General features: G+C 40.7%; 2 protein-coding genes across 13 annotated transcripts in view; one reads left to right on the top strand and one right to left on the bottom strand.

Annotated features, from left to right (window-relative positions):
* LOC114641130 (tripartite motif-containing protein 16-like protein) overlaps positions 1 to 22,284 on the bottom strand; it is a 353,855-nt gene that overhangs the window by 49,058 nt on the left and 282,513 nt on the right. The gene's annotated exons all lie outside the window — the stretch shown is intronic.
* Positions 1 to 22,284, top strand: part of LOC114641128 (tripartite motif-containing protein 16-like) — a 377,528-nt gene that overhangs the window by 105,541 nt on the left and 249,703 nt on the right. The window contains exon 6 of one of the 5 annotated variants that reach the window (XM_051925844.1): positions 7,541 to 8,550. The exons of the other annotated variants lie outside the window; for them this stretch is intronic. Within the exon in view, the coding sequence (XP_051781804.1) occupies positions 7,541 to 8,082 (542 nt within the window). The 3' untranslated portion in view covers positions 8,083 to 8,550. Of the gene's footprint in view, positions 1 to 7,540; positions 8,551 to 22,284 lie in introns of those variants that run through there. 5 annotated transcript variants of the gene reach the window in all.

The following is a 22,284-nucleotide window of genomic DNA, read 5'->3' as shown; positions in this document are numbered from 1 at the left end:
TATTAGATCAAAGAATGAGTGTGGCTGAGCGGAGGAGGGATTGGGATCCCTGTCTTTCCGTGGCTTCAGCAAGTTTACATGATAAATTCGCTCGCTTGGTCGACGATTGGGTTGTTTCACCAAATAGTCAACCAGCCCTTTCCTTTCCTTAATTTCATAAGGGCCTTGCTAGTGGGCAAGTAATTTGGAATGGGAGGTGGGAATCAACACGACACGATCCCCCGGATGGAATTCTCAGAGCGTCTTGCTACGGTCATAATAATGGGTCTGTACTGCTTGCACCTTTTCCATATGACTTTTTAGAATAGGCCAAATTTTTCAAAATCTATCGCGTAATTGTGCGATATATTCCAATATATTTGTAGAGGGAAGCGCCTCTCCTTCCCACCCTCTTTTCAAAATATCTAATATACCCCGTGGTTGTCGACCGTATAACAATTCAAAAAGTGAGAACCCCCTAGAGGCTTGTGGGACTTCCTGGTATGCAAATAGAACGAGAGGGAGGAGTTGATCCCAATTCCTCCCATCCCCACTGACCACCTTGCGAAGCATCTGCTTGAGAGTCTGCTTAAACCTCTCAACTAGACCGTCGGTTTGAGGATGATACACCGCAGTTTTCAAGTGCTTTATTTTAAGTAACTTGGCCGTTTCCTTGAACGTTTCTGAGGTAAAAGGCGTCCCTTGGTCTGTTAGGACTTCCTTAAGGATGCCGTCGTGCGCAAAGACCCCTACAAGTTCCTACGCGATCGCTTTAAATGTAGCAGAGCGCAAAGGAACAGCTTCTGGGTATTGGGTCGCATAATCCATGAGGACTAATATATATTTGTGTCCTCAGGCGGAGGGCTCTAAGGCTTCCATAATATCGACCCCTATTCTTTCAAAGGAAACGTCAATTAGGGGAAGGGGAACGAGAGGAGCACGGTCCCTCCTAGGAATTTGCCGTGGTTGACACTCCGGACAAGAATTACAAAAATGGCGAACCTCCTCGTTAATTCCTGGCCAATAAAATCTGAGCTTGATCCGCTCTAAGGTTTTCCCGGTGCCTAAATGGCCTCCAAGGAGGTGAGAATGTGTCAATTCACAAACTTGCAGGCGGAAGGTTTGTGGGATTAACAACAATTTCCGGACCTCCCCCTCATGCTCAGCGACCTGATATAGTAAGTCATTCTCTATTACGAAGTGAGGTCCTTGTGGCATGGACTGATACGTGCGTTGGCCATTAATGAGAACAACTGCATTTTTTGCAAATTTAACTCTTTTAGGGCTAATTTTTTTTTTGTTTCTTTTCTCCCAGGGCTGAATATTTTTCCAAAAACTAACATTTTTTAAAAAAGAACACAAAGCAATTGTTTAACATATCAAATCAACAAAAAATATTTACTTTTGACAAATGTTACTGTCTTGCATGTTGTATGAGCCTGCATACTCTATGATTTCACATACATATCACATACATTTTACACAGCAAAGTCTGATCTCGCTCAAAGCAGCCAATTTCAGTCATTGCCACATTGCACTCCTTACAATGTGTGTTGCTTTGGTGCCTATTTTTCAATTGTCTGTTGCTGCACTTTCTCACATATATTGTTAGTGTGTACTGTAGAGAGACAAGTCACCCATTTGCCATCGTGCCATGCCACTGCCACCAAGTTTTCTGCCTGCATGAAAACCGTATTGTCACCTCTTTTCATCTTCTGAAACTTTATGAACTTTATGTATGGCATTATAGCCTGGCTCACCCCATGGGATTTGCTTCTGTTTATTACAGAAGTGAATAAAACTTTGCAGCAGCACGTACCTAAGCCACCAGGGGACAAAACACTTTTGGACCAATGTTCCCTGAAGTTATATCACCAGTTCTGTCCCATCTCTATTTGTAATGCCACAACACGCTTCATCTCGTCTTTCGTTGTGGGTTTCCACTTTGAAAAACGAGAATGCGATGCAAACGCAGCCCGCGATTCAAAAAAAATCTCTGCCTACCTGTTTGTCTCGTCTGACAGTAGCTGAAAAGCAGCATCAGGAGAGAGCAGCCTGAAGTACAGCAGCTGGTGATCTGTCGTGTCCAACAGCAAGCCATGCCGTCTTGTAAACTCCGGTAGCCAGATCGGCTCTCAACGGATCAATGTCTGTGTATTTATCTCATGCGAACCTTGCCGTAGATGCATCGGCTGCGTGAAGGCACTCAACTGGCAGCAGATCCGCTGGCGCGGCATCGGCTGGTGTCTGATCAGCTGATGCCTGCTTCTCACTCTCTTGCTCGATCTCCTGATCACTGCCAATAAAATCCGATTCTGAAAAATCAAGAGTCCGACTCCGCGATAATGCGCAAAACATCGTCTGCCGAGTGTTTTCTTTTCTGCACTTGCTTCGCTGCCTTTTCACATGTCGGTGCCATCTTGCCATTGTTTACATTTTGCAACTCACGCACATGCAAGGTTTATTTGCCGAGTCAACGAGTCTAGCATTCCTCCAAGCACAGAGGGAATGCCTGTGACGTGACAGTGAGATTTGTCGCCATTAACAGCTGATTGTCGCCCCCTATCCCTGGATGTCGACTTTTGTCGACATTAGCCTTCAACCCCTCCTGTCGACAAAAGTCGACATCCGCCCTAAAAGAGTTAAGGGAGTCATCATTCCATTGCTCCCTTTTAAAAGAAGCCGCCGTTTCTCTAAATTGAAAATGAATTTGGGAGAGAGGATCTGGGTTGACCTCAAGGGATGGAGACTCATCCCGAGTCGTTTGTGGGTGACGTTTCCACCTGCGACGGTCCGGAGTCTCTCCGTCCTCGTCACGGGCTTCCGTACCTCTGTCTGCCAGCTGAATACACGCCGTGGAGACAGCTTGAGATGAATCATCCTCAACTATAACTAGGCCCGCATTTTAGTGATCCTCCTTGAGAAATGAAAACTAGGGCGGATTTATAGGTATGACTTCTCCATGAATACATTTAATACTGGTCTTTACTTTCATCCATTGTCACGGCAAGACATATTGGCAAACAACAATGGAAATGTTGCTGCCGGTGTCGAACAATGTGTTAAGTTTATAACCATTTACGACTACTTGTCATGCATGTGAAACCATCAGGGGATTAGCAAGGGCACACAAACCGCTCTCTGTTCTCCGTCTGCATTCCGCCTCGCTCCCGGATGGGTTATCTGCCAAGCGGCTCGGGGACTTCGGAACAGGCTCTGGTTTGTGTGGAAGAGACTTTAGGTTTAAGACGTAATCTCTAGGGAATCCATTAGAGGACAGTTCTGTTTTCCTAGATTTAGAGGCTGATTTAGGTTATTTTATGAGACGTACTAGCTCTTCCATTGAATGGAATTCTCCCCAGACTGGCTGGGCAAAGTGATTGGGAAGCCCTTGTCAAAAAATAAAGCAGGCTATTTGCAGCACTATTTGGAAGGGAGTTAATTCAAAAGGCCTTAGCCATAATGACACCTATTCCCAGAGTGCCATAGTTTGCCCCTGAACTGATCCCTTAGGATTGAATTTCCAAGGTTTTATTCTCCCTGCCTGCTAGTCTGGGGCTAACCCATTTTTCATCCGAGAGGACATAAGCCCTTTTTGTTTCATCCCCGGAAACCAGCCTACATCTGTATATCTCCTCTACACTCTCCTTAGCCCGGGGTTGCACTTACAGAGCCTGTACCGAGCCTTTCTGGACCACCGAATGAACTTCCCACCCAGAAACTCGGACCTGAAACTTCCCTACCTGGCTGAAGTTTAGGTCCTGTCCTGCTCTCTTCTGGGACAAAATCCTGCCGACTACGCCACTGTGATAAAAACACAGACCAGACATCATAAAAAGGTTTGGGTCAGCCACCCATATAATATCCCTGGCTGCAAAAGGTTTTTTAAGTTGACAGCAATGTTCGCAATACTGAGTCCAAAACAGAACTGATTTCTTGGTGGTAAGATGGTGGCTTTAAAAGCTAAAATAGGAAGTGACATCATCGAGGGGGCTGGACCCTAGCAGGATTTCTCAGGAACGGTCTGCTGGGAACTTAGAAAGACAGTTAGTGCACCCCACCGCTCCCTGGACGGATATGGTATTACCATTACTTAAGCTCTTCAGCTGCTTCCTACTCACACAGACAAACAGACAGATAGTCCCAAAACTTTGTGGTTTATTTATATGGTTGTTATGGCCTACCAAATAGACTAGGGAAATATAAATAGGCCGCACACACGTGAGAGAGAGAGAGGGAGGGAGACAAAACACAAAAAAACTAAACCAGCTAAATAAAAACAGGCTCCATTTATTGTCCAAAAAAAAACACAACTCCTAAAATATGGAGAAAATTACACAAAACAAACAAGGCAGGAGAACCACACTAACATAGCTGTCTAACTTCACAAAGTTTACAGCTAGATACAAACTATCTGCATTTATTACTTAGATGGCTAGCTTACAATTACATTCCTTTAATAAGCAACCAAAAACCCGAACATCCAACCCTAACTCTCCATACCTTGCTCTGTCCTTCTCCTCACACACACACACACTCTCTGACCTAAAACCCAAAGCAGCTTAATTTATAAACCTACACCCATAGCATAGCCCAGGTGAGTTAATTAATAAGCAATTTAAGTAGGAAATTAGGGCAGGACTCAATTAAGGTAAACCCCAAATTGGAGTGTAAAAACAAAAGTCTAGAGTAGGTCGTAACAATGGTTTTGAACATATTGGAGACGACTTTTCTTGTACTTTTGGGTTAGTAGTGGTTGACGTCTTGGAAATTTGGGCATGTAGACCTTCAGCATTTAGTTTGTGCCTTTCTGTGGAAACTGAAACCTCAATGCCTGCTGCCACCAAGTCTTTCTGCAGGTCTTTTGCAGTCACTTGAGGATTTGTGGCCACCTCTGGTAGCAGCTGTTGATAGCTTCCTCTTTCTGCCATGTCCAGGTAGTGTAGCCAGTGCTCCTTTAACTTTGAACTTGTGAACTCTGCGTCCAACGGTATCTCTGGGAACATTCAGTGCCTCTTCCTTGTCCTTGTTTGTGTCAGGCAATGTCCTCTTCTCTTAACTCTTTGGACCGTTCTCTTGACAGCCTTATATTTCCAAAATGCAGTCAAGCATCACTGTGAACACACGCCTAGCCAGTCCAGGTATCTGATGTGTTGATGAACTAATGAAGCCCTTGATTGGCTAACACCTGAACTGCAAATGCCTGCTCTTATTGGGGGATTCTGTTCAGGGGCCTCGAATAATTCCGAGACTGCACTTGTCATTAAAAGTGGCCTTTTGTGTCGATTGTGGAAAACCACTTGTGATATTAGTTGTGTTGAACTACGTAAACTGTTTTTGTTTGATGTCTTTATTGCAAACAGCTGAAAGTTTGTACATTTTGCCAATAAGCTTAATTTACAATGGGGGGTTTCAGCCTTCGCTATGTGCAGAATTTTGATTTTTTATTTTAATCCTCAGACATGTTTGCTAAAAAATCCCCACTTTCTTTCAATATTAAGAATTTTTTTGACAAAATTTTGAGGTCATAACTCCAAAAATGAAAGCATCAATTCCGGACTAACATCCTTATTATACAAGATATATATATATATATTAATATAACATATATTATACATTTTTTTTAGCAGACACTTTTATGCAAAGCAGATCACCATAACTGAGTCAACCATTTGGTAACAAGTGTGACAGAACAATGGGACAAAATTGACATCATAAGTGAAGAACTCCAGAAACAAAACACAAGGGAGTTGGACTGAAGCTCGCGGACCAAGAGGGTCTTCAGAGGATTGTCAGACACACTGAGAGAGTCCGCAGTTGAAATGGCGGTGGGCAGCTCATTCAGACTGCTGACTCCCTTGATGTGTTTGATGTGTTCAGACGCCACACGCTCCGCTCCGTCTGGGTTTTCATTGCACCGTCATGTCTTGGGCTTTATTTGCTTGTCATTTTGTATTTTTTTTTTAATTGCACTGTTTTTTTAATAAATGCTTTAAGAATTTAACTAACATTACTCTTCTCTTTTCTTTGTATCTTCAGGTCGTGAAACTCCAGTTTACACCCTAAAGCCTAATGAACCTCGAAGCAGAGCGGAGTTTCTCCATTGTGAGTTTGTGCTTTGACTGCCTGTATCATCAGAGCTGACACCATTTCTCTTTGAGTCTCCAGTCCAGGCTTGTGTTTGAGTTTGAGTTTGGCCATCGGAAAGCACAGTGTGAGTGTGGAGTGACTGGGGAGACCTGAGACTGGTGCATTATGGGAAAGAAAGATGAGATCAGAAAAGCACCAAAACAGTCCACTGAAGTCACAGGAAGTCAAACATGTCCTACTTCCATTGTTCTTTTTCCTTTTATCTTTTAGCCCGTTTACTGTTGTTTTCTCTTTCTTCTTCCTGTCTCTCCTTTCTCTTTTTCAGTCATTCCCTTTTAAAAATGATAGTAATAATTGGTTTATACAGCACATTGGTTTATACAGCCCGGTGTGTGACAAATCAAAAAATTTCAGTATTCACTACTGTTAGCACTTTCAAATGTGTGAAAAAGTAAGGACACCTCACAAAATGTCTTTTTAAATATATGTTGACATTTCAAGACTTGATCTTCATTTTAAAGGTATATATAGAAAAAGGTAATGTAAATGAAACAAAACAATTAATTGCCTTTGAAATAATTTATTCAACTAAAAATGAACAGATATGCCATTTCTGGTATTGTCCCCTCAAGATGGCGTCTCCTCTAACGGTCTCGCAGCCTCTGACGTTACTGGGTGGAGGTCTCTGCGACTCCTCCATGGACCTGTTTTTGATCTGTTATAATTCTTCTGAACTGTAGCTGTGATATCTTTCAGTTGGATGTTATCGGTTGCAATGAGTAAGTAAAGCTGGGAAGAAATAGTTTTTTATGTGTTTTCTATTAAAGCTGTAAAGCAAAAAAAATGGGAATATTTCAAAGGGGGAATTCTTTTCAATACCCACTGTAGACAGGCAGGCAGGCAGGCAGGCAGGCAGGCAGGCAGACAGACAGACAGACAGACAGACAGACAGACAGACAGACAGACAGACAGACAGACAGATAATTGTGAAAGGTGCTATATAGTATGAGAGTCAGATATATTGATGGATCATATACAGTATGTTAAAAATGATCAAATAGTGATAGGTACCCTCTATTGATAAGAGATTTGGTGGTGAAGTGTGACAGTGGGTTGATTTTAAGTAAAGAATTTGGACTCTGACAATAAAAAATGTTCTTTTCATAAAGCCACCAGTCTATGAAACGTTGCCTTTGAACTCTGACCTCAACGGTGACCTCCTGCGGTTTATCATAATTCCTGATGACCGAAACTCTCTCCAAATGTCCGACTTGCCTGCCGTTGTCATCTCTTTGTGATTTCATTTTAAATTCCTACAGATTCTGTCCACTCAGATCAGCTCTTTACTACACTGGTGTCTCATCAGGGCAGCTCCTGATTGGTTCTTGTTAATTGTCTGTGTTGAGCTCCGCCCCCAGTCCCGTTACACACTCCCAGATTTCCTCACTCTTTTTCTTTTCCCTCCTTTCAGACTTCTGTCCCCTCACACTGGACATCAACACAGCACACAGACGCCTCCATCTGTTTGAAGGGAACAAGAAGGTGACACGTGATGGGTCAAAGGCCAACTATCCTGATCATCCTGACAGATTTGACCGCTGTCCCCAAGTTCTGTGCAGAGAGGCTCTGACTGGGACTCGCTGTTACTGGGAGGTGGAGTGCACTGGAGAGAATCTGGGGATTGGAGTCGCATATCAAGGACTGAGCAGGAAAGGAGACGGCATTAAGTGCGGCCTTGGAAACAATGGCAAGTCCTGGAGTTTGTATTGGTCTTATTCTCAGTACTCGGTGTACCACAATAACAAGTGTACTGTACTCAGCGCCCCGTACTGTCCCAGAATAGGTGTGTATCTGGACTGGCCTGCTGGCTCGCTGTCATTTTATACCGTCTCACACACAATGACCCTCCTGCACAGGCTCAACACCCCCTTCACTAAGTCACTCTATCCAGGGTTTGGGTTTGGTCCTGACTGCAGTGTGACAATCTGCCATCTGACACCAGGTGACAACTGATCCTCCACCGGTCACGTGATGTCCCCGCAAGAACAGGTCCTCTTTGTGTTTGTAGTTGGAGGTCAAAATAAAATTCATAGGGTGGGTGGGTGTCCAGCACGTCTGGGACTGAATTTGGGGATGAGAATGCAGGCTGAGTGCTGCTGTCGGGTCTCGACTATTACTTGATTTGATTTAATGTGTGAGAAGCCATTCAGGTGTGTGTGATTTACAAATACCAGTCTGACCAGCAGGGGTCACTGTTGATTCACTGCTACGTGTCCTTCAGGCTGCTTTGACCCTGAGTGTCAATGAAAGTCCCTGTTAAGGCATAGAGGGATAGGGTCCTGTTAGAGCAGCACGACTGAAAGGCATTATATACAGCACGGGTTATTTAAGTTGCTTAAGCTTTTATTCTGTTGTGCCACCCCAGTGCCTCAGAAGACACAATCTCTCTTCTGTTCTTTTAATGTACATTGGCCCCTTTCACCAGCAAATGGCACCTGAGTGCCCAGTATCCTGAGTAGATTCAAGCACAATGGCGTGGTTTTGGTTGTGTGTGCACAGAGCTGTAGATAGATAGATAGATAGATAGATACTTTATTAATCCCAAGGGGAAATTCACAAATGTACATTCTAAACTCAGAGTGTGTCGATTTGGACACAATCCATCTTAACACATGACTTACCTATCCCAGAAACAGCTTGAAGTGATGTAGGGAGACCTTAGGATTGGCGGTGGGTGAAGAGTAGAGAAGGAGCACATTCTGGGGCACAAAGTCACAACAATTCAACAACACTTTGTTTCAAGTTTGCAAACATAAAATGACGCAGTTCACTAATAGTTAACCAGGAGGAAAAATAAATGTGTGCCTAAAGTCATATGAAAAAGTTTGGGAACCCCTCTTAATTCTTTGGATTTTTGTTTCTCATTGGCTGAACTTTCAAGGTAGCAACTTCCTTTTAATATACAACATGTCTTATGGAAACAGTAGGATTTCAGCAGTGACATTAAGTTTACTGGAATAACAGAAAGTATGCAATATGCATCATAACAAAACTAGACAGGTGCATAAATGTGGGCACCCCAACAGAGATATGAATCATCAATACTTAGTTGAGCCTCCTTTTGCTAATCTAACAGCCTCTAGACGCTGTCCTCCTATAGCCTTTGATGAGTGTCTGGATTCTGGATGGAGGAATTGTTGACCATTCTTCATACAAAATCTCTCCAGTTCAGTTAAATTTGATGGACAGCCTGCTTCAAATCAGCCCATAGATTTTTGATGATATTCAAGTCAGGGGACTGTGACGGCCATTCCAGGACATTGTACTTCTCCCTCTACATGAATGCCTTTGTAGATTTCCAACTGTGTTTTGGGTCATTGTCTTGTTGGAGTATCCAACCCCTGCGTAACTTTGTGACTGATGCTTGAACATTATCCTAAAGAATTTTTTGATATTGGGTTGAATTCATCCGACCCTCGACTTTAACGAGGGCCCCAGTCCCTGAACTAGCCACACAGCCTCACAGCATGATGGGACCTCCACCAAATTTAACAGTAGGTAGCTGGTGTTTTTCTTGGAATGCGGTGTTCTTCTTCTGCCATGCAAAGCACCTTTTGTTTTGACCAGATAACTCCATTTTTGTGTCATTAGTCCAAAGCACTTTGTTCCAAAATTAATCTGGCTTGTCTAAATGAGAATCTGAATACAATAAGCGACTCTGTTTGTGGCGTGACTGCAGAAAGGGCTTCTTTCTCATCACCCTGCCATACAGATGTCCATCCATCCATCCATTTTCCAACCCGCTGAATCCGAACGCAGGGTCACGGGGGTCCACTGGAGCCAATCCCAGCCAACACAGGGTGCCAACCCACCGCAGCCATACAGATGTTCTTTGTGCAAATTGTGCTGAATTGTAGAACGATGTACAGATACATCATCTACAGCAAGATGTTCTTGCAGGTCTTTGGAGGTGATTTGTGGGTTGTCTGTAACCATTCTCACAATCCTGCTCATATGCCACTCCTCCATTTTTCTTGGCCTGCCAGACCTGCTGGTTTAACAGCAACTGTGCCTGTGGCCTTCCATTTTCTGATTCCATTCCTTACAGTTGAAACTGACAGTTTAATCCTCTGAGATGGCTTTGTGTAGCCTTCCAATAAACCATGAGACTCAACAATCTTTGTTTTCAGATCTTTGAAGAGTTGCTTTGAGGATCCCATGCTGTCACTCTTCAGAGGAAAGTCAAAGGGAAGGAAGCACAACTTGTAATTGACCACCTTAAATACCTTTATATCTCATGATTGGACACACCTGTCTATGAGGTTCAAGGCTTAACGAGCTCATCCAACCAGTTTGGTGTTGTAAGTAATCAGCATTGAGCAGTGACAGGCATTCAAATCAGCAAAATGACAAGGGGACCCACATTTGTGCACAGCCAGCTTTTCACATTTGATTTAATTTCATACAACTAAATACTGCTTCACTAAAAATCTTTGTTCGGAAAACACCACAGTACTCCAATGTTCCTAGGAAATGAAAGACATACCACTGTCATCTTTTTTGTTGAAAGTCGAGTCAATTATTATGCAGGCTGAGAGGGGTTCCCAAACTTTTTCATATGACTGTATATGGTAGGATTTTTGATGAAACTGCAATGAGTTGTACTTAATTATGTGGTACAAATGGCTTTCTAAGAGTCAGGGGGCTTTGTTTTATTGTCACTTTGGTCCTAATTGATGCATTTGGGAAGTCTTCCGTTGTGTACGAGTGCTTCTCGTTGTTACACAGGAGGTCAGTTTGTGTGAACTGCATGTGAAGCCTCCTCATCTGTTTGTTTCAATGAGTCGTGTCATCACTCACATTTATTTGATTAGCCTTATAAAGGCAATGCATTGATAGATAGATAGATAGATAGATAGATAGATAGATAGATAGATAGATAGATAGATAGATAGATAGATAGATAGATAGATAGATAGATAGATAGATAGATACTTTATTAATCCCAAGGGGAAATTCACTTTGTGGGACACGGTGAAGCTACAGGTCATAAACCAACCCTGGACAGGATGCTAGCCCATTGCCAGACACATACACACACATTCGCCAGGGGTCTATTTAAAGTTGCTAGATTAACCGGCACTAGTGATGTGCCGGTGGGCTTTTTACATTTTTTAACCCCACACCTGCTGCGGTTATGAAAAATGAACAAACAGAAAGACAAAGATAAAAGTACTGACTCAAACCTGCTACAGTAGTCATGAATCTGAACACAATCTGAACATTAAGTCAATGAGCATTTGCTAAAATATCAGAGATGATCCAACTGAGACTAATTTTGCCTAAAATTTGTACCGTAATGAGTCTGCCTTTACCATGCAGTTGAAGAAACTGAAAGCAAAGGACAAATAAGGCCATCGGGCACTCCTGTATAGTACTTGTATACGTGCGAGGGTTTAACTTAAATAAATGAAACAAGATGTTAGGCCTGCCTAAGTTGAACGGTTTGCATTCACTTTCATTCTAGGATTGACGCGGCACATGTGGGAGTTGTGGCAGCAAAAGTCAAAGTGAGTCCACTGCACTGTCCTGTCCTGTCCTGTGTCACTCAGTCAGCTTTGGACTGTCGGGGGACACCCTCAGAGACACAGGGAGAACATGCAAACTCCACACATGGGGGACCCTAGGCATCAACCGCGGCTTCCTTATTGCAAGGCAGCAGCACTACCACAGTGCCACCGTGCTGCTCATTTCAGACTATTGTTACAATGTTCATTTCTTTACATACTTTGGCATATCAATTAATTAAATAAATATTTCAGCAGCACTCCCATCACTTAAAAACACATTGCACTTACAGAAATCGAAGTTTTTTTGACTTATTTGTGAACAATGTGGCTGCATTCCCAGCACACCGTGACTAAACACCACCTGCTCAACCAGGTGGGCACAGCCGGTGTTCTCACAAGAAGGGCTGCTCTGACCATCCAAGTGGTGGCCTTCTGAAATCAAGCACAGTGACCTGCAGCTTTTTGTTAATTTTTTTTGTATTTTATGGTCCGATGCCAACAGCTCTGATTCATTACTTTCATCACGAGGGTCCTGTTCTTCATTTAACTACAAATATCTATAGGAAACTAACATATACATTGTAGAAACACTGAGGGTAGTATAAAAGATAAAATACATTAAATTAAACAATATGTCTCTCTATTATATATAAAAAAAGCTTGGAATGAGATGTGATGTTCTCGGAAAAACACTTTAAAGTCCCAGGAGACGAGAGATCGCATTAGTGCAAACAAATGGAAATTATTACTCGGTAAAATAACGGAACAGCAGAAACAGATCGAATATATCGTTTGGTTTCAAACTTTAAGTCGGAGACTTGTAGATTGTCTAATTCGTGTTGCCATCAGGGAAAAAGTAGTGTTTCTTCCCAATGAAGAGGCGTTTAAGCGAGAATTCAAAGATAAGGGACTTTTAACATGAGATTCTTTCAAGTCACGCCCTACTTGCAACCATTTTCAAATAAGATCACAGACATCTAACTTCTCAGTCGTGTAAAGGCTTTTATCAGACACACATCCTTTGCTCTCAGCTCTTATAAATACTTTCTAGATGACACGTCAACGACTAAGCGAAGAAGAAATAGCAGCGTGTGCAGATTACGTGGCATGGCAGAAGCAGCAAGTCAGCAGCTGATCGAGCAAAGAGGAGGTAAAAAAAGGGAAAAAAATTATTTGTTTCCCATTGTATCACCGTTTAAGAGGGGGTTTCGGAGGAGCAGCCACATCTCCTTGGGGTGCATTCAGCCCCCCTCTTTACAATGCAAGTGGCTGGCAAGTAGCGCTGGTTGGAGTGGGGGGGTGGGAGGTTGTGGGGGGGTGTTTGGGAAAACTCTGGTAAGCGGACCATAAAAGTTCATATTAAGCATCACAGACGTAGATGAAGTTGCTGCTCCTTGTTCTGTATTTTCTTTCCATTAACGATAGCAACACACGACTTGGAGTGGGACAAAGCAGCAGACACATTTGCTAAAGTTCATAGTAACATTAGAATCACCACGGCATAGTCATCTAATATTCTGAAATAATCCTTAGATTACAAAATTCTTAACTGTAACCAGGTTAAGGGTTCACTTGGACAAATAACCGGATTACTTGTGGAGAAATCGACGTCTTCTAACCGCGTTTGTCGGGGACCAAAAGCCCAGTTTCTCCATACAAAATAAGGGTTTTACGTGGCATTTTAGAAACCGGGTTTCTGTGAATAACGCGGGTCAGTAAAGCACATGTAAACGCATTCAATGACTTGTTGATCAAGTGTGGACAGGTGAGCTGGTAGACATGATGAGGTCAGAATCTCATTTAAAACGTCAATGAGCATAAAGTCACTCACTACGTCTCCATGTCAGCTACTGTGCTCGTCACCTGGCCAGCTTTCCCGCTGTCTTTGTCCTGATTGAAATGACACAACTATCCAGTCACGATGTACCCTGAAATGTACCTTTTGATGTCCACTGCTGTGTGCCCATCTTGACTGATTCTGTTCATTTTTCCAAGAAATCTTTGTGACAAGCCTCAAATATTTATGAGAGCCCAAGAGTGTAAAGCGATCGACCGCACAGTCACATGATTTTCAGAGCCGTGAGATCAGCTGACTCTTCTGTGGCCAGGCTGCTCCCTCTAGTGGCCGCTCTCCTTATTACATACAAACATGGGAAAGCTCAGGTGTGAAGGAGGAAAAATACAGAGTGGTTGATAAAATGAATAAGAATAAATAATTGAAACAGTCACTTAACAATTATATCTAAAATACACAAAATTTTAACTGTAATAAGAGAGGGTTAAAGTGATCATACCAGCAAATGTACAGTCAGGGCTGTTGAGTTAAATAAGACCACCTAACACCAGGCGCTAAACACTTGACAGTGCAAATTCAGAGACAGTTGGCAGACGCTGGTCATGTGACTGGCATGACTTTCAGAGCCGGGTGATCAGCTGACTGTTCTGTGACCAGGCTGCTCCCTTTAGTAGTAGCTCTTCATATTACATACAAACGGGAAAGCTCAGGTGTGAAATTTTAGGTGTGAGTGAGAAATATTATTCCTAACATTTTAAATATTCAGTTCTTTTCAGAAAAGTGTTTGGTTAGATTTTGTTGGAATCCATGTGGAAAAAGAGCATTTATTTTTAATGAAACTGTTTTAAAATGAGCCATTTCCTAGTTACATAAGATTCATAAATGTTTTACTAAATGTTTTACTAAATGATAGTGCATAATCTATGGGTGGTTCCTAAAACCCCCATCAGTTGAATTGAATTGGTATATTCTAACTATTTCTAATTTCTCTGACTAAACATTATTCTCAGTTAGTGATCAGCCCTGCCATATGTAAGGTGTAGAGGGCACAAGGTTTTAAACCGGGCCATTCAGGCCTTACGAGCCTTTAAAGAATTGCGTTCCTTGTGTGCGTGTTTTGTGTGTGCCAAGTAACATGTAAGACAAAGCACTTAATTTAAGTACATTTACAGCGTACAGAAGAAGTTTAGAAACAACTAAAGTTTACAAGAAAAGCTAAGTTTAAAGAAGATACATTTTTCATTTATTTTTTTTTTTTGCCTTTTATTCTACGTGTGTAACTACTTTTTTCTTTATTCTTGTGTGGATTATTTGCTTTGAACTTTCACTAAATATTTTTAAAATGAACTTTTGGACTAAGAGATTTCTTTCAGCACGCGTTTTACCCGCGCTTGAACTCGCCTTACACTCTGGCGGCTACAACTGTGGTTAGGTATTCTCAAAGCCAAATGCTCTATAAATGTTTTATTGTGTGTAAAATAGAGTTGTAATGTTATTTCATTTGCTTAATTAATTAAAAAAAGATTAAAAAAACATTAAGGGTGTCTGATGTTTGTAAAGTCTGTTCATTTGGTAACTTTTGATTTGTGAACACCTCTGGTGTTTGGTATCTTTTGATGATTTTATAACTTCTTCTTGATTATTCATTCCTTAATAAAAATCTAACACTGGTGGAACATGTGGACCCTCAGCCCTCAGGTTAAAGGGATTTAAAAGGGGTGAAGTCTACCAATTTAAGGAGAAACTTGAATTTGAATTTAGAACACATGGGCACCGTGTCGTGGGGGATTATCAGCAGAGGCTCCAGGAGATGGCAGCGTGAAGCAGTTGGTGACACGGAGTACGAGTTCATCTGGTCCTCAGTTAGAAGGAGAAGTACTGTGTGTTATAATAAAGCATTGGTTTTGTGCAGGAAATCACCTACAGTCTGGGGGTCCGACATGGGGGGTGTGGTAGAGATCGGTGCAGAACTCTCATCCCAGGATATGACCAGCTCTTTAAAACCCAAATACGTATATAAAAAAATGAGCAAAATATTTTTTCACCTTTCAGATGTTGTAACACAGGTGGCGTCTGTTGCAGAAATTATAAGAAATTTGAAAAGCCTTTGTTTTAGATTGTTTTTAGGGAGATGTTGTAATATTTTAACATTTAGTCTAATTGGGAGCAGAATTTCTGTGTTTGTACTCACACAGTCTGAACTAATATAAAGAACAAGTGAGGGTTTAATGGCAGGTTTGACCGCGTATGCACCCCTTGTGAACTGGACGCTGTATATCGCCCGACCTGGCACAGATTGACACAGAGGCACATGTAAAAGCACACAAGACTTTTATTTTTCTTCACCTGTGGGGCACATCTTCCCCGTGAACCCATGATCATGATCTGCCTAAGAAAGAAAGAAAGAGAAAGAAAGAAAGAAAGAAAGATTTGAATTGAACTTTATTAATCAAATATCATTAGATTATCGTAAGTTAAACAAAGACCCCCGTGACCCTGTAGTTAGGATATAATGTGTTGGATAATGGATGGATGGATAAACAAAGAAAAACCCAACTCACCCCAAAAAGAAAACAAATTCTAATTTCAAATAAGAAAAATCAACTCATTATCTACAACTCTACAAATTGCCTCATGAGCACACCATCTTTCCACAAAAGAATTTACATTTATGGTCGTTTCGTTTCTATTTAAAGTCCACTCTGGCTTTCACAAGTCCCTGAAATATTCTTATCATGTCACATTGCATATTTGATTTGACTTTCTCTTTTCTTGACAAATAAATAACCATCTTAGCCTGTCCAATAAGGAAATTCCCAATTCATCAATCCTCCTGATTATTCTTATTGACACACTATATATAAATACACAATCACTAAAATGCAAGTTAAGAACACTAAAAACAGAGTTAAGAAAGTTTAAAAGAGGTCTAAATCTACTAGAAAAAAGAAAACAGTGGAAGATGGTCTCTCTCTCCATAGAAAGGACATTTGTCTATGACTGAAGGATTAGATCAAAAAGACAGTTGTGCAGTTGATTCATTGCAGAGTTGCCGACGGAAATATAAACCTGTGTATCATCAGCATAGCAGTGAAAAGAAATGTTGCATTTCCTAAAAATAACTCCAATAGGGTAAAGGTATGTAAAGAATAAAATAGGACCCAAAATGGATCCCTGAGGAACACCACATTTAAGAGAAGCAGTAGACGAAAAAGAGGAATTTAAAGTCACTGAAAAGTGTCTACCAATTACCAATTAGAGATGACCTGAACCAGAGCTCAACCTCTTAACAACTAAAGAAACTGAACAATTCATTTTTAAATCAAGACATAATTACTATGAACATGGATAGAAAGCTAATAATAAGCTTTTAGCTCAATAAATCCACAAGCAAGAAGTTTGCAATGCAATCCCAGCAATTACCAACACAAATGGAGACATAATCATTGACCATAAAAGTAAAACGCACACATTTAGAGACTACTATAAATCCTTATATTCTACTGAGTTTAAATTAAGACAAGACACAATCTAATGCATTTCTGAATACATTACAGATACCACAAATAGATACTCTTAGTGCAGAGGAATTGAATAAACCTCTGGCGCTACCAGAATTACTAGATGATATAAAGTCACTTCAAAGAGGAAAACCGCCAGGCCCTGATGGCTACCTTGTAGAATTTTATAAGAAATTCTCCACTCAGCTACCTCCCCTCTTACTAGCAACATTCACAGAAGCTGGAGACAATCAAATTCTACCTCAAACTTTTCATCAAGCATTAATCACCATCTTTCCTAAACAAAATAAGGATGTATTACAATGTGCATCATATGGAGCAATTTCACTTCTAAATAATGATGTTAAAATACTCTCCAAAGTCCTAGCTAGAAGGTTGGAAAATGTGCTGCCTTCGGTAATATCACAAGATCAAACTGGATTTATTGAAGGCCGACATTTAGCGTCCAATCTTTAATGGCTGTTTAATGTAATATACTCACCTGCGAAGTCAAACATCCCAGAGATTTTATTATCCTTGGATGCAGAAAAAGCATTTGATATGATTGAATGGAACTACCTTTTCACTGCATTGGAGAAATTTGGGTTTGGTCCGAACATTTGTGCATGGATCAAACTACTGTATACCGATCCAGAAGCTTCAGTTTGTATTAATAACATTAATTCAGACTACTTCAAACTAGAACGTGGTACCAGACAAGGATGTCCCTGTCACCACTACTTTTTGCAATCGTCATTGAGCCACTGGTAGTTCACTGTCGAAATGCTTATGAGATAAAGGGGATTATCAGATAAGGACTTGAACAGAAAATTTCTCTCTATGCAGATGATATGGTACTGTATATATAAAATACTGTGCCCACAGTCCTAACAGCACTTACAGAATTTCAAAAGATTTCTGGTCTCAGAATTAATTTGACTAAAAGTGTGCTCTTTCCAGTGAATTCTCTAGCACACAATATTAGATTGGACACCTTCCCTTTTATCATCGCAGATCAGTTCAAATATCTAGGGGTAAATATCACAAGTAAACATAAAGCTCTTTATCAACAAAGTTTCGCCGCCTGTATGGAAAAAACCAAGCAAGACTTGCATAGATGGGCAACCCTTCATCTCACTTTAGCTGGAAGAATTAACATTGTTAAGATGAATATCTTCCCTAACCTTCTCTGTTTATTTCAAAATATTCCAATATACAACAATAAATCGGTCTTTAAGAAATTAGATTCAACCATAACCTCATTCATTTAGAATTCAAAACATCCACGTATCCTACAAAGGCAGAAGGTGGCATGGCTCTCTCTACCTAACTTTCAATTTTACTACTGGGCAGTAAACATACAACATATTAAAACCTGGACATTGATACAAATAGATGAACATATGCAGGCTTGGTCTGCAATAGAAATAGAATCCTGCAGTTCCTCTTAATATTCCTTGCTTTGCGCCCCAATAAATGCAAATTATTGCCAATATACTAATAACCCATTTGTGCTTCACTCACTCAGAATATGGAACCAATGTAGGAAACATTTTAAGATAGAGAAGCTTTTATCAGTGGCACCATCGGTGCATGAGAACCACCTTTTTCAACCATCGCAAACATATGCAGTATTTAATGTCTGGAAAACATTTGGGATTAAATCACTCAGAGATCTGTACATAGACAATGTTTTTGCATCCTATGAACAATTTAATTCCAAATTTAACTTTCCAGCAACACATTTCTTTCACTATCTTCAAATTAGAAACTTTGTTAAACAGAACCTGCCCGATTTTCCTCATCTCCCACCTCCCTCTATGCTGGAAAAAATATTAATCAGTTTCAAGGACTTAGGCAGCATCTCTGCAATATATAAAACCATTTTACAGTCCCTCCCTTTCAAAGATTCAAGAGTACAATGGGAAAAGGATCTCTCATTCAACATCTCAGAAAAGGAGTGGAGGGTAACAATGCAGAGAATACACTTGAGCTCCATATGTGCAAAGCATACAATTATTCAACTCAAAATTATCTATCGAACACATCTGTCTCGCTTAAAATTGTCCAAAATGTGTCCAGAGCAAGATCCAACCTGCGAACGCTGCAATCAAGTTCCAGCCTCATTGGGTCACATGTTTTGGGCCTGCACCAAATTAACATCATTCTGGACCAATATTTTTAAATGCCTTTCAGACAGCCTTGGTGTCCCAATCCCTCCTAATCCACTAACAGCTGTGTTTGGTGGGCTCACAGAGGGGCTTAAAGTGGAGAAGGACAAGCAAACTGTGATTGCCTTTACCACACTATTGGCATGGAGACTTATCTCGTTCAATTGGAAGAATCCTAACTCTCCTCTTTTAAGTCAGTGGGTAACTGATGTTTTATATTATTTGAAATTGGAAAAAATCAAATTCTCACTTAAAGGACCTGTGCAGAATTTTTTCCAAACCTGGCAGAATCTAATCAATAACATTTTAGATTAAGCTTTTAAAGCACTGAGGAAGCGGATTCTCTCCCTATTCTCTTTTTTTCTTTTTATTCTTCATTTATCTATATTCACTTATTAATTTATCTGTTTGCTTATTTTTACTAGGTTTAAGTTTTATTCTGTTGCCTGTGCTCTCTTTCTCAGGGGTGGGGGTTGATTTGTTTCCAATCCTTGTAAATTCTTGTAAAATTGACGTATTTGTATGGAATGTTGTGTGATTTCAATAAAATCAATAAAAAATTTAAAAAAAAAAAAGAGATGACCTGAACCAGTTAAGAGCGGCCCCTTTAAGCCCAACAGATGTTCAAGCCGCAACAGCAATATCTCATGGTCAATAGTGTCAAAGCCAGCAGACTGGTCAAGGAGGACAAGGACTGCAGCACCACCAGAGTCAGTAATAATAGAGACGTCATTGAATACTTTCAGGAGGGCCGTCTCAACACCATGATAACGCCTAAAGCCAGATTGGTAGATCTCAAATAAATTCTTGGAGTTAAAGTGATCAACCAATTGATTATAAATAATTCTTTCTAATATTTTTGCCAGGAATGACAATTGGGAAATTGGGTGAAAATTGGCTAAACCTCCAGGATCTAATTCTGCCTTTTTTAGACAGGGATGCAATAATAGAATCATTGATAATGGCTAGTACTGTAAAGGTGGACCCAAAACATCAAAGGCTTCCACTAAGAGGTGTGGTGGTACAATATCAAGAGAACTGGGAGCTGGTGTAAGGGTGTCAATGGTACTCTTTAACTTTGAAAGTGAGACAAGATCAAAAGATTCCAAGACAATGCCATGATTAACAGTAGGAAGTTCATAGCCAGTTGGAACAATACTTGTGAATTTCCCCTTGGGATTAATAAAGTATCTATCTATCTATCTATCTATCTATCTATCTATCTATCTATCTATCTATCTATCTATCTATCTATCTATCTATCTATCTATCTATCTATCTATCAAATTGTATCAATTTTACTGTCAAAGAATGAAAGAAACTGCTCACGTGAAAGAACAGTACTATTTAATCCTGTCACAGAATGAGGGCGAATGACCGCATTAATTGAATTAAATAAGACCCTAGGATTCTTAGAATGACTGGATACTAAATCAGTGAATAAATCATGTTTAGCTTTCTTAACTGCAACCTTTAAGTTGAATAGAGAAGTCCTAAAAAACTGTTTCGAAACAATCAGACCATCTTTTTTCCAACACCATTCTGCAGTTCGACAGGTGCAACGCAGCGATCGCGTAGTTTCATTTAGCCAGGGAGCAGGTCTTCCCTTATTACAGCGTATCTTGAGCAGAGCAATTGAGTCTAAAACTGTTTTACAAGAAGAATTAAATTCTAAAACAGAATCATCAATACCATCATATTGGACATCTACATCAAGACTAGAGAATATGGTTTTAAAATCAGGTATAATAGAAGAATTTAAAAAGCGAGAGCAGCGTGAAGCACAATTAGTACTAGGAACATCAACAGTAATATTCAAATCCATCATTATAGAAAAGTGATCAGTAAAAGAAACATCACATAAATCAATATTATTATTAACTGAAATATCACGTGTAAGAACGAGATCAAGGGTGTGACCGAGAGAGTGAGTTGGCATATTAAAATGATGGATAAAATCAAATGAGTCCAATAGTGATAAAAAGTCATCAACCAAAGGTTTCGATTGACAACAAACGTGAATGTTAAAATCACCAACAATAAATACTTTGTTATGGGATTTACAATCCAGGTCTCAGTGATGAAAAAGAAATCCAGTTTATTTGAGATAATAGAGTCTTGCAGATGAGCTGCGGGATGAGTACGGGTGAGCATGCAAAGATTGGCAGCATTTACTCCCCGAAAGCACACCGAGGAAGAGTGATGCTGCCTTGAGATGAAGAAATTAAATCCAGTATCCAGCGCCCATTGACCAGGGATGGAGTCCTGTGCAGGAGAAGATGGATCATAGATGACTCGCAGGCATCGGGAATCCAAGCTCTGGAACGGCGTTGTTTAACAGCAATACCTGCTCTTTTTCCACGTCGGCGGCGGGTGCCTTTGCGTCTCCGAGAGGCATTCAGCTCACTGATACAGGTGAACACTGGCGTCCAGGTGAAGAAGTCAGGAAATGAATAAAACAAAGGTGGAGGTTCACAAAATATCCCATCAGGAGATGAAAATTGAGAGGAAAGCAAGCAAGAAAAAATGTTAAGTAAAGAATCACGATCGTATGACAGTGGCCGCTGAGATAAACTAATACATAAAAACAAAGTGAAAATATAGATTAGCGAGACAAACAGACGACCAGCCACACCAGTCAGCGCAATCTTAGTAAGGATGTTCATTCAACGTGAACTCAGTCAGAAGTGATGGACCCCTTGAGTGACTAATGGAGGGGCACAAATGTCTAGTGAGAGGACAATACTCTAGTCACTCCTCCTACATATAGTCACAATTGAAGAGCTCTTGACACTTAGTCTATATAAATACCTGTCAGTAGTGCTGCTCCAACAAGATCACATGCCTGTCCTTACCTAACAGGTGACATTCAATGACACTCAGGGGCCGCAGTAGTTGTTGGGGTGTCATTCTGAAGACCGTGTTACCATGAGTCAACAGTGACCCCTGCTGGTCTGACTGGTATTTGTAGGTCTGAGGTGTCATTGCCCTGCACTATGATACACACATACCTGATTGGCTACTCAATCCCAATAATAATGGAGTCCCTGACAGCCGCACTTACCCTGGATTCTCATCCACAAATTCAGTCACCGAGGTGTTGCTCACCCAACCAGCCATTCTGTAAAATTAATTTTGACCCCAAATTACAAACACAAAGAGGACCTGCATTTGTGGGG

The sequence above is a fragment of the Erpetoichthys calabaricus genome, chromosome 4 (genome assembly GCF_900747795.2).
Source record: "Erpetoichthys calabaricus chromosome 4, fErpCal1.3, whole genome shotgun sequence".
Taxonomy (NCBI): Eukaryota; Metazoa; Chordata; class Cladistia; order Polypteriformes; family Polypteridae; genus Erpetoichthys; species Erpetoichthys calabaricus.
Note: the sequence above shows the minus strand (reverse complement) of the source record. Positions and strands in the feature narration are given on the sequence as shown.